The sequence below is a fragment of the Oncorhynchus keta genome, chromosome 9, assembly GCF_023373465.1.
Source record: "Oncorhynchus keta strain PuntledgeMale-10-30-2019 chromosome 9, Oket_V2, whole genome shotgun sequence".
NCBI classification, from domain to species: domain Eukaryota; kingdom Metazoa; phylum Chordata; class Actinopteri; order Salmoniformes; family Salmonidae; genus Oncorhynchus; species Oncorhynchus keta.
Window position 1 is genome coordinate 13050060 of NC_068429.1, and position 15624 is coordinate 13065683.

The 15624-nt window shown below is 42.0% G+C and overlaps 2 protein-coding genes across 29 annotated transcripts in view; both read right to left on the bottom strand.

The window, feature by feature from the left end:
• Window positions 1–4238, bottom strand: part of LOC118388051 (rab-like protein 6) — a 33087-nt gene extending 28849 nt beyond the window's left edge. For all 28 annotated transcript variants that reach the window (XM_052525255.1, XM_052525252.1, XM_052525244.1 and 25 more), the window contains exons 1-4: window positions 4103–4238; window positions 2211–2691; window positions 1141–1275; window positions 624–671 (exon numbers count right to left, since the gene is read on the bottom strand). In XM_052525255.1, coding sequence (XP_052381215.1) covers window positions 624–671; window positions 1141–1275; window positions 2211–2340 — 313 coding nt within the window. In that variant the 5' untranslated portion in view covers window positions 2341–2691; window positions 4103–4238. The remainder of the gene's footprint in view (window positions 1–623; window positions 672–1140; window positions 1276–2210; window positions 2692–4102) is intronic.
• A 300-nt stretch (window positions 4239–4538) lies between these two features.
• On the bottom strand, window positions 4539–11363 carry aldh7a1 (aldehyde dehydrogenase 7 family, member A1). The gene is made up of 18 exons (XM_052525256.1): window positions 11104–11363; window positions 10024–10077; window positions 9531–9596; window positions 9349–9429; window positions 8998–9121; window positions 8290–8422; window positions 7996–8040; window positions 7703–7780; window positions 7461–7558; window positions 7315–7356; window positions 7009–7103; window positions 6772–6856; window positions 6531–6637; window positions 6115–6231; window positions 5825–5922; window positions 5487–5560; window positions 5330–5405; window positions 4539–5019 (listed from the first exon to the last, which is right to left on the bottom strand). Exons 1-18 carry the CDS (start codon window positions 11296–11298, stop codon window positions 4965–4967), a joined length of 1623 nt encoding a protein of 540 aa, XP_052381216.1. The 5' UTR covers window positions 11299–11363; the 3' UTR covers window positions 4539–4964.
• Window positions 11364–15624: the final 4261 nt, after the last annotated feature.

The following is a 15624-nucleotide window of genomic DNA, read 5'->3' on the forward strand; positions in this document are numbered from 1 at the left end:
CCTAGCTGCACAGGCAGTCTAGACTAGTTCACAATACCACAGGCTAGGCTACCTCTCTCACCTAAGCCCTCAGGAGGAGGTTTTTGGCCTACAGAGGTGACAGGAGGTGAAAAATGCATGAGAAAACACCAACACGAATAGGAAAAATAAAATCAGGAAATGTTTTTTAGTTAGTTGAAATTACTGATTAATCAAGACAGACAGTCAGACGGACAGACAGAGGTAGAACAATATGGCAGTGTTATAGCTTAAATTATGTCTGTGTATTTGTAACAGATTGACTGTCAACTAACATTCCATGGAATTCAATGCGAACAAAACTACACAGTTTTTTTTATGAATACCTCATTTTGTTGAACGTGTGTTTTACATTCAACAGGAACACTGAAGTAAGCTTCCTTTAAAGAAGCGGTTGGCCAAACGTAAACACACTTCTGCAGAGACGCAATGCTGGTAGATGATTTTGTTTTAACCAAACAATGCAGTAACACCAGATTAAATTAATCTTAAATGAAAATACTCTTTGGCTGGAACAAAAGCCTGCACCCATTCCTATCTACCGCAGATGACATTGGTCACTTTTGCTTTACAGCAAATCACATTGAGCAACACTGTAGGCTCACCTTTGTCCACCACGTCCCAAACTTCCACCTTGACAACGTCGTCTGTCGCTAAGAGGGAAAAAACACAATCTGCAATCACTAAAATGCCTTTGATAATAAGAAAACTGTAACAAGTCAGACAATTCTGAATCAACAGTTTGGGAACATTTGACTACAGCTTTCAACATTCCTATGGTTAAAAACTGAAGGTTTGTTTAATCCTTCGATGTTGTTTAAAAGTCACAACTCAGTACATAGGTCTATACTACGATGCTATTCTCTCTGTGGAAGAGCTTTTGAAAGGCTTGGGCAGTTGTTTTCTCCATACAATACACATGATAGCTAATAGACTTGACGCCATGTACAAATAACATTATAGAATATGCCATTTAGCAGGCACTTTTATTCAAAGCAACTTACAGTCATGTGTGCATACATTTGACGTATGGGTGATGCCAGGAGTCGAACTCACTGTCCTGACGTGGCAAGTGCCACGCTCCACCAACTGAGCTACAGAGGACCACACACGGCATCTTACTTTTATAGTTCCAGTGGATGCTGGAGACCTGGATTTCTTGTGTGGGGATGTACTCTTCCAGAAACTTCTTCCCCTGTAGTCGGTGCCATAGGGCACTCTTTCCCGTGTTCCGATCTCCACGGATGATGATCTTCACTAAACGAGACAGAGAGAGAGAGAGAGGGGGAAAGCAGGGAGACATTTTTGTGATATTATTTAAGACCCTCATGGAGAGAATGCAACAATAACAGAAATTAAGGAAGTGCTTGAACTCTTCCTGAGGAAATTAGGCTTAGGTACACAGACTGGAGTATGCTAACTGGAACTCTATCACTCCTATTGATTTGAGCAGACAATGCTAATGCTGTAGCTAAATAAACAAACCCAAATGTTGGGTGGCTAACTCTCCAGGTCCAAACACTACATTCTAGGTAGGCCTCTTCATAACATTTTGTTGATTTGTATTTTGGGTGAACTAACCTTTTAATGTGAAACAGCCTGTGTGCCAGTATGTTTCTGCTTTAGTAGTCAGATAAGACAACGTTGTTGAGTGCAGAAACAGTCAGGTACATAGCTTACGTAAAACATAATATTCTTTCCAAATGAATAGCTGCAGACATCCTGCTGCAGGTATGGAACATGTCAATGTTACTGACATTCAAAAGACAAGGCCTAAACAAACAATACTTGTTTCGACCCCATAGAAAAATAGACCATTGGGTAAGGTGATCAGATAGCCATGATTCATTTTTAATTATCTTCTCTAATGTAGTCCTACAACACTGTACTAACAGAGCTCTGTGTGAGCACAGAGTATGAAAAAGTCAAACTGTTTATAAAATTAGCTAACATGAAGTCATATGAGGACATAGCAAGCTTTTTTTTTTTTTTTTTTCAAGTGTTTTCTTTTTCTCCTATTTATGCATTGGCCATAAAGACGAGTGTAGAACGAGTCAACAACATTATTTGGTTATGAGTTAACAGAATATGAACAGAATATGAAAGTGAGATTTCCACTGGACAATTACTTTAAGACAACATCCCGGGCTTCAGGTCTTCTTGATATCACTTTCAAGAGCTGAATTACTTACTGTTATACTGTACTCCCTTGGCAAACCTTCTCTGTAGGCTCTGGTTCATTGACTGCAAACCAGCTGGAATGCTTTTGTTTCCTAGCTGGCCAGGCTCGGTGCCCACCAGCTTCTTAAGAGCCGAAAACATTTTGACGGTCCTCTTTGGGAACTCTGGATTGATACAAGAAGTTGTCCTTTAGTGTGTGTGTGTGTGAGAGAGAGAGAAAGAGTCAGTATCCTGCAGACACACACTGAAACATCAAGTGATTATTTTATACGTCCGTCAAAAATCGACAGGTAAACCAGAGTCATGATTTATGGTCTGGGATGTCTTCATTTTGTTTTCCAGTTCAGTAAATCGAGGACAGTTTGGAGGCCTCCTTCACAAGAAGCACCTGTTCTGTCAAGCAATGTGATACTTTGTCAAACAGTCTTCAGTGATTGAGGCAGTTGGTTGCATTCTAATAATAATGTTCAATGGAATCCATCAAGTAGATATCTGCAAAAGAGAGACAGAAAATTGAATAACATTCATGGATTTTTTAAAACTTCACCCACATGTTCATACAGGGAGAAATAAAGCAGTACCTGGTAAGTATGCCATATCAGATGGTTTAATGAATCAAATCCATGTTGTTTACAGAGTACCACAGTATGAGTCATAATACCCATAGAACCTGGAGGTCAAACAGGGAAATGGTTCCAATTGTTTTTCCACCATTCATTTTTCCCATAAGAGATTATAGAAACACTTAAGGGCTGTGTTTTGTGTAGGCTACTCTGGTGTGACATTTTGATAACTGTGTCAATGTCTCTAGGACAAGGAGGCTTATCAATATGTACGCCTGTATTTACCCCACAAAAACGAAATACTAAATGTGGCTATCTTAAAGAATTACAAATGCCATGATCTGAAAGAGACTGATGAATTGAGGCAAAGGTAAGAATCTCTGGATTAACTATCTAATGTTAGCTAAATTTAGTAATTAATAAATTGGCTAACTGTATTTAAAATGGATAATTCTGTGAATTATCTTGTGCATGTTTTAAAATGAAACAATACCGGTTTTAAAATGAAACAATACCGGTTAGCAAAGATGTCAGCTAGAAATGACTTGCAGGGATTTGTAGTTTAGCATGAGGTCTACTTTGATGCTAATTAACGTTTTCGAATCTGAGAGTGAATTGGGCAGAGTATATTGATAAATCACCTAGTCCGAGAGAGATTCGCATGGTTATCAAAATATCACGCCAGTGTAAGCCTACATGAAACACAGCCCTTATTTTTAAGTGTTTCTAAAATAACCCGTGGGAAATATTTATGGTGGAAAAACAATTGGGACCCTTTCCCCGTTTGACAGTTAGATGTTATGGGTATTATGAGAACTCCACTGTGGAGCTCTTATACATGTCCTAGCCCATCTGAAGTTGTCAGGTAGCTAGAAGTGTTATGAATTCAGTAGAGCAGAATTAACTAATACTTTTAGAGGAATAACGACGTTTCTATTAATTATTGCATTCGCTAACTCGTTTCATCCACGGGCTATACAGCGCTTATCATTCTGTACACCCTTTCTCACACGTGTCACATCAGAGCCTGAGCTGACATCTAGCCAACTGTATAACGTTGTAAGCTAGTTAACTAGTTACCTAAATATGCAATAAAACATTCCACAAACAACCTGCCGAGTGCATACTACGACAGCCCGATTTACATTCGTGCATATCCTGGATTTTATCCACTGTCTTCTGCCCGTGTTAACTGCTACGTGTCAAGACTGCCCACGTTCATTGGTATTCAATTCTGCCGAGGCTAACATAGCTAACTAGCCCTAGCTATCCGTCACAACATAGCTATGTCACATCCTCGTATTCTCGACCTGTGTTTTATCATGAATTCGTTAAATTACCTGACAGTCAGCCACCGAACAAACCATCCCAGCCCAATGGTTTATGCAATAAATCTGGGAATCATTCATTTGAAAGCAATAAGAGCCATTTCCCTAGCTGGCTGCTATCCTTCATCATCCCGACGACAACTGCAGAACATCAAGAAGGAGTTGGATAAACCTTTATTTCAGGCTCAATGGTGCCCCTAGTGGAGCAAATATATGACGAGTACACACTGTACAGTACTAACACTTGTTGGCAGGCATGTCGTTTGTTTTGCATTATGTAACAAATGGACCATATTAGGCTACATGCACCTTTACACCTCTTAATGAATCATGTGAAATGGGAAGTGATGCGATTCAACATTTGCACACAATGTGCCACACACCAATATAGTGCTTGTCAAATTGTTTTGCTGTCTGCAATAAAAATCTGATAAAATAAACAAACATCTTCCCAAAACAAAGGCATGATTTATTTGTACAAAGCACCTGGTACAGTATTAGAAAGCAGAGTTAAGTACTACAGTTAAGTGCCACAAACAAATTGCACACAACTAGGGTGGTAAGTTCTATGACCGCTTCAGCCAAATATAACATCTTTACAATAGAAAAATGGGAGTATTAATTTTCCATTTCCAACCAACCCCGAAAGTCACAAAAAAAAGATATATACCGCATTCCACCACCATGACCCAAAACGCACCCGGTTGCCCCACTTGGCCAAGTCCAATTATTCTTCTGATTGTAAAAGTTGCTAGGACAGAAGTTTAGCATTTTGGAGAATAAACTATGCAAAGTCCAAATGGTTAGTTAGTGTTTTAGTTTCCCTTGTAGATTCATCAAGGTTGACTGGGTCCGGGTTCCTTGTGTGCCTGCTTCACTCAAATTTGATTCCTTGAGCTAGAGGAAGATCCTTGCTGTAGTTGATAGTGCTGAAGGGGGAGAAGAACAGTTAGAATATGAAAACTGTGTCAATCAAGTATCCATGCCCCCCCTCAATTACCTAGTCTGTAATCGTTCCAACCCTTTATAAAAGGAGTATGATAACCCAAATATACTGACGGGAGACCCAGGTAAAACCATGGTTTATAGTGCGGTGAGTTTGGGGCTTATGCGTTAAAGAATTTACATGGCAGTGTTCCAACTGTGATAGAGGGTCTGCCATAAAGATGAGATGTGGAACAAACTGAAATATTCCTGTGGGGTGTGATCTGGCAGAGAGCATTTATTTTATTCACTCACCATGTGGACCTTCTCATGTACTGCTTCCAAGAGTCGCTGCCTGACTCCCGGCCACCTCCTGTGTGTTTCTCCCCACCTGGAAACAAACACACACGTCAGCAGTTAGCCTAATGCACACAGGGAAGCCTACAGACAGAAGGATAGACAGCCAACGTACCGAAGGCTCCTCCAATCTCAGCTCCGCTGGTAGGAATGTTGACGTTCACGATGCCGCAGTCCGATCCTTTAGGTCTAGAGGAAGAAAGCATCTTTCCAATGAATAGGCCTACCTCCACTTTCCAATGTCTACTACACCACTTAGACTAGATGCTATATTGCACTGTACACACAGCGTTGTGTACTGTGGTCCACCTGAGGCCGTATTCTTGTTGTCCATCAAGTGGATCAAACCTGTTTTCAAGCTAAGACCCAGTCCTCAGCCACAACCCAAATCTCACTAGCATTCAGGAACCACGTTGCCTCAGGACTTCTTCATACACAACACCCAGCTCTTACCCCAGCCAGCGGAAGACTCTGCCCATGTCCTTGGTGAAGATGCTGCTGGAGAGGCCCTGCTTGACCTCATTGTTCCAGGCAAACGCCTCCTCCTCAGTCTGAGTGGACAACAGATAAGAGTTAGCAGGGATTTGATTCCCCCCCGAATAACCAAGAATCAAAATGAGCCAGTAGCCTTCTCTGGTTTTCAACATTGCACAGGGTACAGCTTACCTGGTTGAACCAGACTAAGTGCAGTGTTACGCCTCCTTTAACCAGGCTCCTGAGACAGAAGGTAATGGATGCCCTACCTGGAACTTGAGGACGTAGAGGATGGGGACAAATGTCTCTGTGTGAACGATGGGCGCATCGTGAGCCAGCCCTGTGATGATGGTGGGCTCCACGTAGTTTCCAGGACGATCCATCACCTGGCAACCAAAACAAACTCTGATATTCCCACTTTCCAGGTTTTATTTGACAGCTATTGCGTACATTAGCAGATAACGGTTTGTGGTCTTATTTACGGTTTCTACTGGGTTACAAATTGATCCATTGATATTTTGTGCTAGAGCTAAAAGAGTAAAGGATTGTGTAGTGCAAGTGTCATTTTTTATAATGGCATATAAACATGACTTTTATTTAAACAGGTTTTTCTCCTTGAGATAGAGACTACATAACAGCCCACATCACACAGAGGTGCTCTATGTACACAGCAGGAGCACAGTACCTTTCCTCCACACACTACAGTGCCACCCTGTTTCTTAGCCTGTTCGATGGCTGCAAGGTACTGGTCCACAGCCTGCTTGGTGTGGAGTGGGCCGTACATAGTGCTCGCTGTAGGGGGAAAAGGGGGGTCTATATTAAAAACATGCACCATGCTATTCACACTTGTATTGTGGTCACATGTTCAGCCACCTTAGTATGGAAGTTGAAAGGAATTTGCTGATCCATTTTACAGAAGCACTTACGGTCCCAGGGGTCTCCAATGCGGACTTGTTTGTATGCTTTGGCTACCCTCTCCACCACTACGTCATGGATGCTTCCGTGCAGCATCTAAAACAAAGTCAGCAGTAACTTTAAGGGGAAAGGGAGTGTAAAATAATTTAAACTGGGCCTTGGATTGTAGTTCAGAGTGTGACTGCTGCATGTGTGCGTTTCATTGGTCAGATATGAGCATAGTGGTCTATATGTTGCCGTCAACTTACCAGCCTCCTGGTGGTGGTGCAGCGCTGTCCAGCAGTTCCCACAGAAGCAAAGACGGCAGAAGGCACCACAAGGTTCAGATCAGCATCCTCAAACACTGAAGACACACATACTGTCAACTGAGAAACATAACCGTGTATATACACACTTCCTGAGAAATTAAATGGACAGGTTATTATTCTCAGTCGTAATTATCATACCATTCCACGCTAGCTACTCTGAGGTAATTCATAATATGTCTGCTCATGCATGTATAACGTCACAGTATCATGACAATAATCAACAAGCGAGTGTCTTCACGCCCTTACCTATGATGGCGTTGTTCCCGCCAAGCTCCAGCAAATTACGACCTGTACAAAATTATCACTATTAAGTCACCTTTAAAAAATAAATCAAGCAATGCGTCCCAAATGTGGTCAAGTTTGGTTGAGAGGTGAAAAAGGTTCCGACTCACCAAACCTCTCCTGCACCAACATGGCCACCATCTTGCCCACGTGGGTGCTGCCAGTGAATGAGACCAGGTCGACGCGCTCGTCCTTCGACATTGCTGTGCTGTGGGGTCGAAAGGGAAAGACTAGTGTAAGAAATATGTTGGACACTCCCTCTTGCCTACATCCAATACAATCTTTTTGTATTTCTAGGGAGTAGTATAACAGGAGAAAGGACAGAAGACAGTCACTAGGGGAGGGGACTCACCCGATGTCTGCGCCACCGCATGTCATGGAGCAGATGGCACCTGGCAGGTTGTTTTGCTCCAACACCTCAGCCACGATTCTGTTGGAACACGCACGGACACAACTGAGCACAATCCAACTAAATCCTACACATCTGTGTGTTGCTGAAAAATGGTTTGGTGGTCTAATTGAGCCTCGTCTATTTTGGAGTATGAGCAAATGTAGTCTACATTCTCTCTTCAACGTGACAGTAACTAAAATAAGAGAATTTGCATTAACTCTTCAATCTCTGATAAAATACCCCAAAACACCTACCTGGTTACAGCTACACTGGTTAGAGGGGTGGTGGGAGCTCCTTTCCTAGAGGAAAATCAACAAACATTTCAGAACTGGAATAGGAGCTGTGGACATTGCCATAATGTGAACCTGATTCCCTTCAAACAGGTTTGAGTCCTTATAGCTTAGACTTTGTCCCCTTGCAGAAATTATTTGGGACATGGTGTAAACATTAAAAGACATCACTAAAATGAAACTGGCAGAGAAAGACTGATACACACTATCATTTCAATTATGTAGAACAGTTAACAGTGTGAACCTATAGGCGCTCACCAGAGGCAGACGTTGCCACAGATGAGTGCGATGGCGTTGTTCCAGCCGTAGACGGCCACAGGGAAGTTGAAGGCTGTGATGATGCCCACCAGACCGACAGGGTTCCACATCTCAATCAGCGCGTGGCCCGGTCCTAAAGAGACATCACATTACTTCAAATTGACAAAATTGTATTTAACACCACCATTTCCTATCCCAAGATTCTCTAACATCCAACTACAGTCCTGGAAAAGTATTGGGTGTGCAGGCTTGTCCTTCAGTCTTTTTAAAATGTTTTACCTTTAACTAGGCAAGTCAGTTAAGAACAAATTCAATGACGGCTTAGGAACAGTGGGTTAACTGCCTGTTCAGGGGCAGAACAACAGATTTGTACCTTGTCAGCTCGGGGGTTTGAACTTGCAACCTTCCGGTTACTAGTCCAATGCTCTAACCACTAGGCTACCCTGCTGCCCGTGGGCCCATATCCATAAAGCATCTCAGAGTGCAGATCTAGGGTCAGTTTAGCCTTTTTAGATTATAATGAATAAGACTACAGGGACAGATGCTAGATATGTGGCCCTGTTCACAAGTTCGTGGTGAGCAACTGATGAGCAGGATCAGGTGTGTTCGAGCAGAAATGGCGCAAAAAGCCTGCACACTTTTCTTAAACCAACAACCACCTTTCGGTAAATAAGACAATATTTAATGGATTGTTAACTGCAGACTTACTCTCAGAGGGGAGAACTGGACCGCCGATCATGCGAGACAAGCCAACAGCGTAGTCACAGACGTCAACGTATTCCTGCACCTCGCCGACTCCCTCAACATAGATCTTTCCCATCTCCAGGGACACCTACAAACAGAAAACAGTTTCCCTTTTAAGCACTGTTCCATTTTGAGTACTGCATCCCTTATTAGCATGGCTCTGTCCTCTCCCCTGAAACACCAAAGAGACAAGCTCTAGCATGGTAGTGTCAAAGTCTACGGAGCTGCTATGAATCTCAACATCGTAGTTATGTTGCCCTTTTACTGTGTGATTGCAGCCAAGACTACAGCGGTCACATTTGTGATAGGTCTTACCAAACTGCCCAGGACTTTGATCTTTTTCCTCAGTGCGTCACCAATCTGACGCACAATCTCTCCTCTTTTCGGGGCCGGAATCTAGATTTGACGAGAAAATGTGATTTTTAGTGTTGGCGTGTTCAAAAGGTGAAATGAAATGAGCAATGAAGACACATTCTTGGTTAAGCCACCATACTTACATCTGCCCACACCTTCCAGGCATCCCTCGATTTCTGCACAGTTTCTTCATATTCTGCCATGGTTGCCTAAACAAAGGAAACAGTATCCAGTAACTTCACTACATTAACGTTTTGCATTGGGGTCAGTAAGGCTCCTTTAAGAGAGACTTAAAAAAATAAAGTATATTAAGTAACTTCGAATCCAGGTCAGATGATTAATATTGGACTTTTGATCTTTAGGGAAGCATTATGAATATAAACCTGGTTTGGCTCGAACAAGTAACAACTGACGCCTTGAAGACAAGGCCATTCAGAAGCTTTTGGAAAATGAGATGGTCGGCCATTTTAAACAAACAATGTTGACATTTGGGTGACCAGAATTGAACAGAAAACCACAATTGGGGCCATGCACAATTTCTATGTTAAATTGCAAAAGTGGTAGCAGTGGTTTATATTTTTAGAAATGGTGACAGTGGTATAATCTGATAGAACTGTGAGACCTTATTGACATTACCTGGCGTACTCTGGCGATGGGCTCATTGTTGGCAGGGCAATATGAGGTTATGACCTTGAAGAAAGAACACCGATTAGAACACCCCACCACAGGAGCAGGGAAATTATTACTGTATACAGTTCACAGCCTTTGAATTGGATACTTCATTGCTATCTAAAGCCACTGAGATAGCAGTGCACTTTTCAACACACACTGTCCCCTACTTATACTTGACATTATGTAGCTTACTCTTTATACGTTAGTCTATAAAGAACACAGTAAAAGGGAATGTGTCAATGGGTTATACCATGATACTGCCTGACAATTGCATTGGGGGTTAGTGAGTAAATTACTAAGTTTTCAGTACAATTGAATAAAATTCAATCTTCTATCATATCTGGCCGATAGATATCATATCTGGCCGATAGATATATCTGGCCGATAGATATCATATCTGGCCGATAGGTGTCGCTGTAGGGTAAGACATGTGCAGTGCGCAAAAAAATATATAAACGATAAAAGAAAACTGTAGGAAGTTCAGTTTACATTTACAGTGACTTCATAACTGCCTCGTTAAGTAATGTATGTCTGTAAGTGTCATGTAATAGTTTGACAGCTGTAAATCTGTCGCACGGCTTTTTGTTACCCGTAGAGACCATGTGCTAGCTAGATAACGTTATGCTAGTCAGCTAGACCGTGTAAAGTAGGTTCCTGTTGTCTCAAGAAACTCGACGACGTGTTTAGGTAGCAAAGTAAACCAGCTACTTAGCTAACTTAGTTTGCTATGCTAACCAAGTACAGTGGAGACATTCGCTGAAACATAGCTACTGAAATTGGTTGAATTTGATTACTAACGCTACATTGTATAACCTATCAAATGTGTCAATGAATTAAGAAACTCAAAAGTCAAAGCAACAAACTATTCGGACAAGTTTGCGTCACATTTTGATCAGTCTCAATTGTCAAACTTGGGCTTTTAGCTTAACGTACTAAGCAAAGTCCACTATGTGGCCTCGTTAGCTTGCCGATAATGTCTGGATTTATATTTCGAATTCAGGACCCACATAACGTGTAGCTAGCTAATCCCCTTGCATGTTTTACCTCTCCTTTGCCTCCCCAGTTCCCGTTGTAAACACCGTCATTATCCTCACTCAGGCCTAATTCTTTCAACCAGGCATATTTGGGCTGGTTTATCAGAAGTGTAGACATGGCTGCTGATTGTTGGTAGCTGATAGTGAAAAGTTTCTTTCGAAGGGCCCAGTGCCGTACAATGGTTAATGTGAAGCAGCGCTGCATGGTTGGATATCCGGTGCAATAAACGGCCTGCTCCACCAGTTCCACTTGGGCCTCGTGACATTCGCCAGTGATTGGTCCACGCGCGGCACCTCCTTCAGACATATTCTGTTAGTACTATCCGGGATCCTTGGGACGTTCCTACTCTAAACCTCTAATCTTACCCTAACCCAATAATGTAAAGTACTTAAGTAAAACATACTTCAAAGTACTACGTTTTTGAGAGGTTTACTACGTATCTGTACTTCACTTGACTATTTATATGTTTGACAACGTTTAGTTTTACTTCACTACATTCCTAAAGAAAATAATGACATTTTCACACGATACATTTTCCCTGACACCCAAAAGTAGTCATGACATTTTGAATGCTTAGCAGGACAGGAAAATGGTCCAATTCACGCACTTATCAAGAGGTCATCCCTACTGCCTCTGATTTGACTGACTCGCTAAACACAAATGCTTCATTTGTAAATGATGTCTGAGTGTTGGAGCATGCCCCTAGCTATCCGTGAATAAATAACAAACAAGAAAATATTTGCATCTGGTTTGCTTAGTACAAGACATTTTAAATTATTAATACTTGTACTTTTAATACTTAAGTATATTTAAATCCAAATACTTTTAGACTTTTACTCAAGTATTATTTTACTGGGTGACTTTCACTTTCAGTTGAGTAAGTTTTCTATTAAGGGATCTATACTTTAATTTGAGTAAAGTATGACAATTGGGTACTTTTTTCACCACCCCCCTTACCTTAACCATTTCAACTTCAATGGGGGGAAGGTTGTCCCTAGGACTCTAGACTGCAAGGACCCCCCTCCCTCCCTATTCATGACACAAACTGTTCACACCCCCCTTCTTGGTGGAGAGAATTTAGCTTATATGCTGCAATTCTATATATTTTGTCATGGGTTGCAAAGAAAATGTTGACCTTTTGAAGCAAATTGTCTTGCAATTCTAAACATGTTCCTATGTCTAATGGCCGTGACTCATATCTCTCTCACTAACTTTAAGCATCAGCTGTCAGAGCAGCTTACCAACCACTGTACCTGCACACAGCCAATCTGTAAATAGCCCACCCTACTACCTCATCCCCATATTGTTATTTATCCTGTTGCTATTTTGCACCCCAGTATCTCTACTTGCACATCATCTGCACATCTATCACTCCAGTGTTAATGCTAAATTGTAATTATTTTACCTCTATGGCCTATTTATTACCTTACATTTACATTTAAGTCATTTAGCAGACGCTCTTATCCAGAGCGACTTACAAATTGGTGCATACACCTTATGACAACCAGTGGTTGCAACCTTCCGTGCAACAGCCACTTGCATCTAAATCTTGTTGGGGGGAGGGGGAAGGGGGGGAGAAGGATTACTTACCCTTACTTACCCTATCCTAGGTATTCCTTGAATAGGTGGGGTTTCAGGTGTCTCCGGAAGGTGGTGATTGACTCCGCTGTCCTGGCGTCGTGAGGGAGTTTGTTCCACCATTTGCGAACAGTTTTGACTGGGCTGAGCGGGAATACTTCCTCAGTGGTAGGGAGGCGAGCAGGCCAGAGGTGGATGAACGCAGTGCCCTTGTTTGGGTGTAGGGCCTGATCAGAGCCTGGAGGTACTGAGGTGCCGTTCCCCTCACAGCTCCGTAGGCGAGCACCATGGTCTTGTAGCGGATGCGAGCTTCAACTGGAAGCCAGTGGAGAGACCTCCCTACTCTTCTACATTTGCACACACTGTACATAGATCTTTCTATTGTGTTATTGACTGTACGTTTGTTTATGTGTAACTCTGTGTTGTTTTTGTCTCACAGTTTTGCTTTATCTTGGCCAGGTCGCAGTTGTAAATGAGAACTTGTCGCAGTTGAAAATGAGAACCTGTCCCAGACCTATTATTTGACCATGCTGGTCATTTATGAACATTTGAACATCTTGGCCATGTGCTGTTATAATCTCCACCCGGCACAGCCAGAAGAGGACTGGCCACCCCTCATAGGGCAGCAGGGGAACCTAGTGGTTAGAGCGTTGGACTATAAAATACATTTTATTTGAATTTGATTTGATTTACAAACTAAGCATGTGTGTTTAGTGAGTCCGCCAGGCAGTAGGGATGACCAGGGATATTCTCAAGATAAGTGCGTGAATTTGACCATTTTCCTGTCATGCTAAGCATTCAATTGTAATGACTACTTTTGGGTGTCAGGGAAAATGTATGGAGTAAGAAGTACATTTTCTTTCGGAATGTAGTGAAGTAAAAGTAAAAGTAGTCAAAAATATAAATAGTAAAGTACAGATACCCCCCCAAAACTACTTAAATAGTACTTTAAAGTATTTTTACTTAAGTACTTTACACCACTGCAAACACTGATCCCAATGATTTAGGTAGCCTAGAAAACAATGGTCCCCTCTGGTATGTTCTGTTGCGAACTGTCTGGGACTCGTTGTTGTTTTCCTGTTTACTACTCAAAGATATTTGACTTATTAAATCAAAGATGAATTTAACTGCAATACACTCGTCTCAAATATATTAGCATAACTAGGCTACATAGAACCACGGCGGACCAATTGTAAAATAAGATACTTTTCTTCAAGTCCCAGTGCAACATGCCTAGATCTACCCACAGGGGCGTGGTTTACGGTAGCGGTCTTTGAAATAATCGCTCGTATCGCCATATTCCAACGCGGGATCAAGTTATCTCACCATACCACAAGACAAGGAGCATTTTAGTTATCAGTTTATTCCAAGTAATAATTTAACACTGCAACAATTGATAGGACAAGTAGTGTAAATCTAATACAGTCATCAATGCAGGACCCACTCATTTCATTCATACTGACAAACTAGAAATGCCATATTATCCCTGTCAATAGTTGGAGTAGGATGATTGCAGAGCACCCTGCCTCAGACTCAGGATGTTTATTTTCTAGCTCACAAACTACATTCCTTTTCTGTGATGATTTATTTTATTCATTCATGTCTCTCACTTTTGTCTCACATGATCTATTCAGCTCTCCTGTGTCCCACTCCCTGAGATCAACCAAGTGCTATTCACCAGGCATGGGCTGATTCACTAAACTGTGAGGAGAATTATCCTACTGCAATTTGAACTATCCCTGCCATCCCTCATTAGACATTGGGACCACATATGCATTTGCCTGTTCTCTTTTCTTTGTGGATTCTGTCTTGCATTTTACATTTGAAGAACACCAACTACAGATAAACACATGCTTGTTTGAGCATCTCAAAGACTACATTAAATATAGAATCAGTTTGACGAGGTGAAAAACATATTATTTTACTGTTGTAACATGCAGTGGGGAGAATTCTATTGTCCCTGTCTGGAGCCCAGGCTTTTGCCAAAGATGGTAGTTCTCATCTTTGGACCACACATGCTTTAGATTGCATTTTGCTGAGGCACTTGTCTCTCTCTACATCGGTCAGCTACATTGGTTACCAGAGTGGGATCCTTTTGACACGCCTATGGGGCCTGGGCACACAAATGTTCCTAGAGAGAATACTGGGGCATGCGTTGATGACACTTCTACAGTCTCTATCGGAGGCCCAGGCTTTTGGCATATAGATGGGAAATATTTAGCTAGTACTGTGAAAATGCGTGCACCATGAATTATTGAATTAATCTGCAATTAATTGGAATTTAATTTACTGAAACAATCTCATCTGAATACATTCAAATCTGTTTCTTTGAAGTTAGTGACAAAGTAACTAATGATGACACGACTGTGTGATCACGATCTCTGCAGCCGATCTGAGAAAAACCTTTAAAAACAGGTCAACATTCACAAGGCAGCAGGGCCAGACGGATTACCAGGAAGTGTACTCCGAGCATGCGCTGACCAACGGGCAAGTGTCTTCACTGACATTTTCAACCTCTCCCTGTCTGAGTCTGTAATACCAACATGTTTCAAGCAGACCACCATAGTCCCTGTGCCCAAGAACACTAAGGTAACCTGCCTAAATGACTACCGACCTGCAGCACTCACGTCTGTAGCCATGAAATGCTTTGAAAAGCTGGTCATGGCCAACATCAACACCATCATCCCAGATACCCTAGACCCACTCCAATTTGCATATCGCACCAACAGATCCACAGATGGTGCAATCTCTATTGCACTCCACACTGACCTTTCACACCTGGACAAAAGGAACACCTATGTGAGAATGCTATTAATTGACTACAGCTCAGTGTTCAACACCATAGTGCCCTCAAAGCTCATCACGAAGCTAAAGACCCTGGGACTAAGCACCTCCCTCTGCAACTGGATTCTGGACTTTCTGATGGACCGCCCCCAGGTGGTAAGGGTAGGT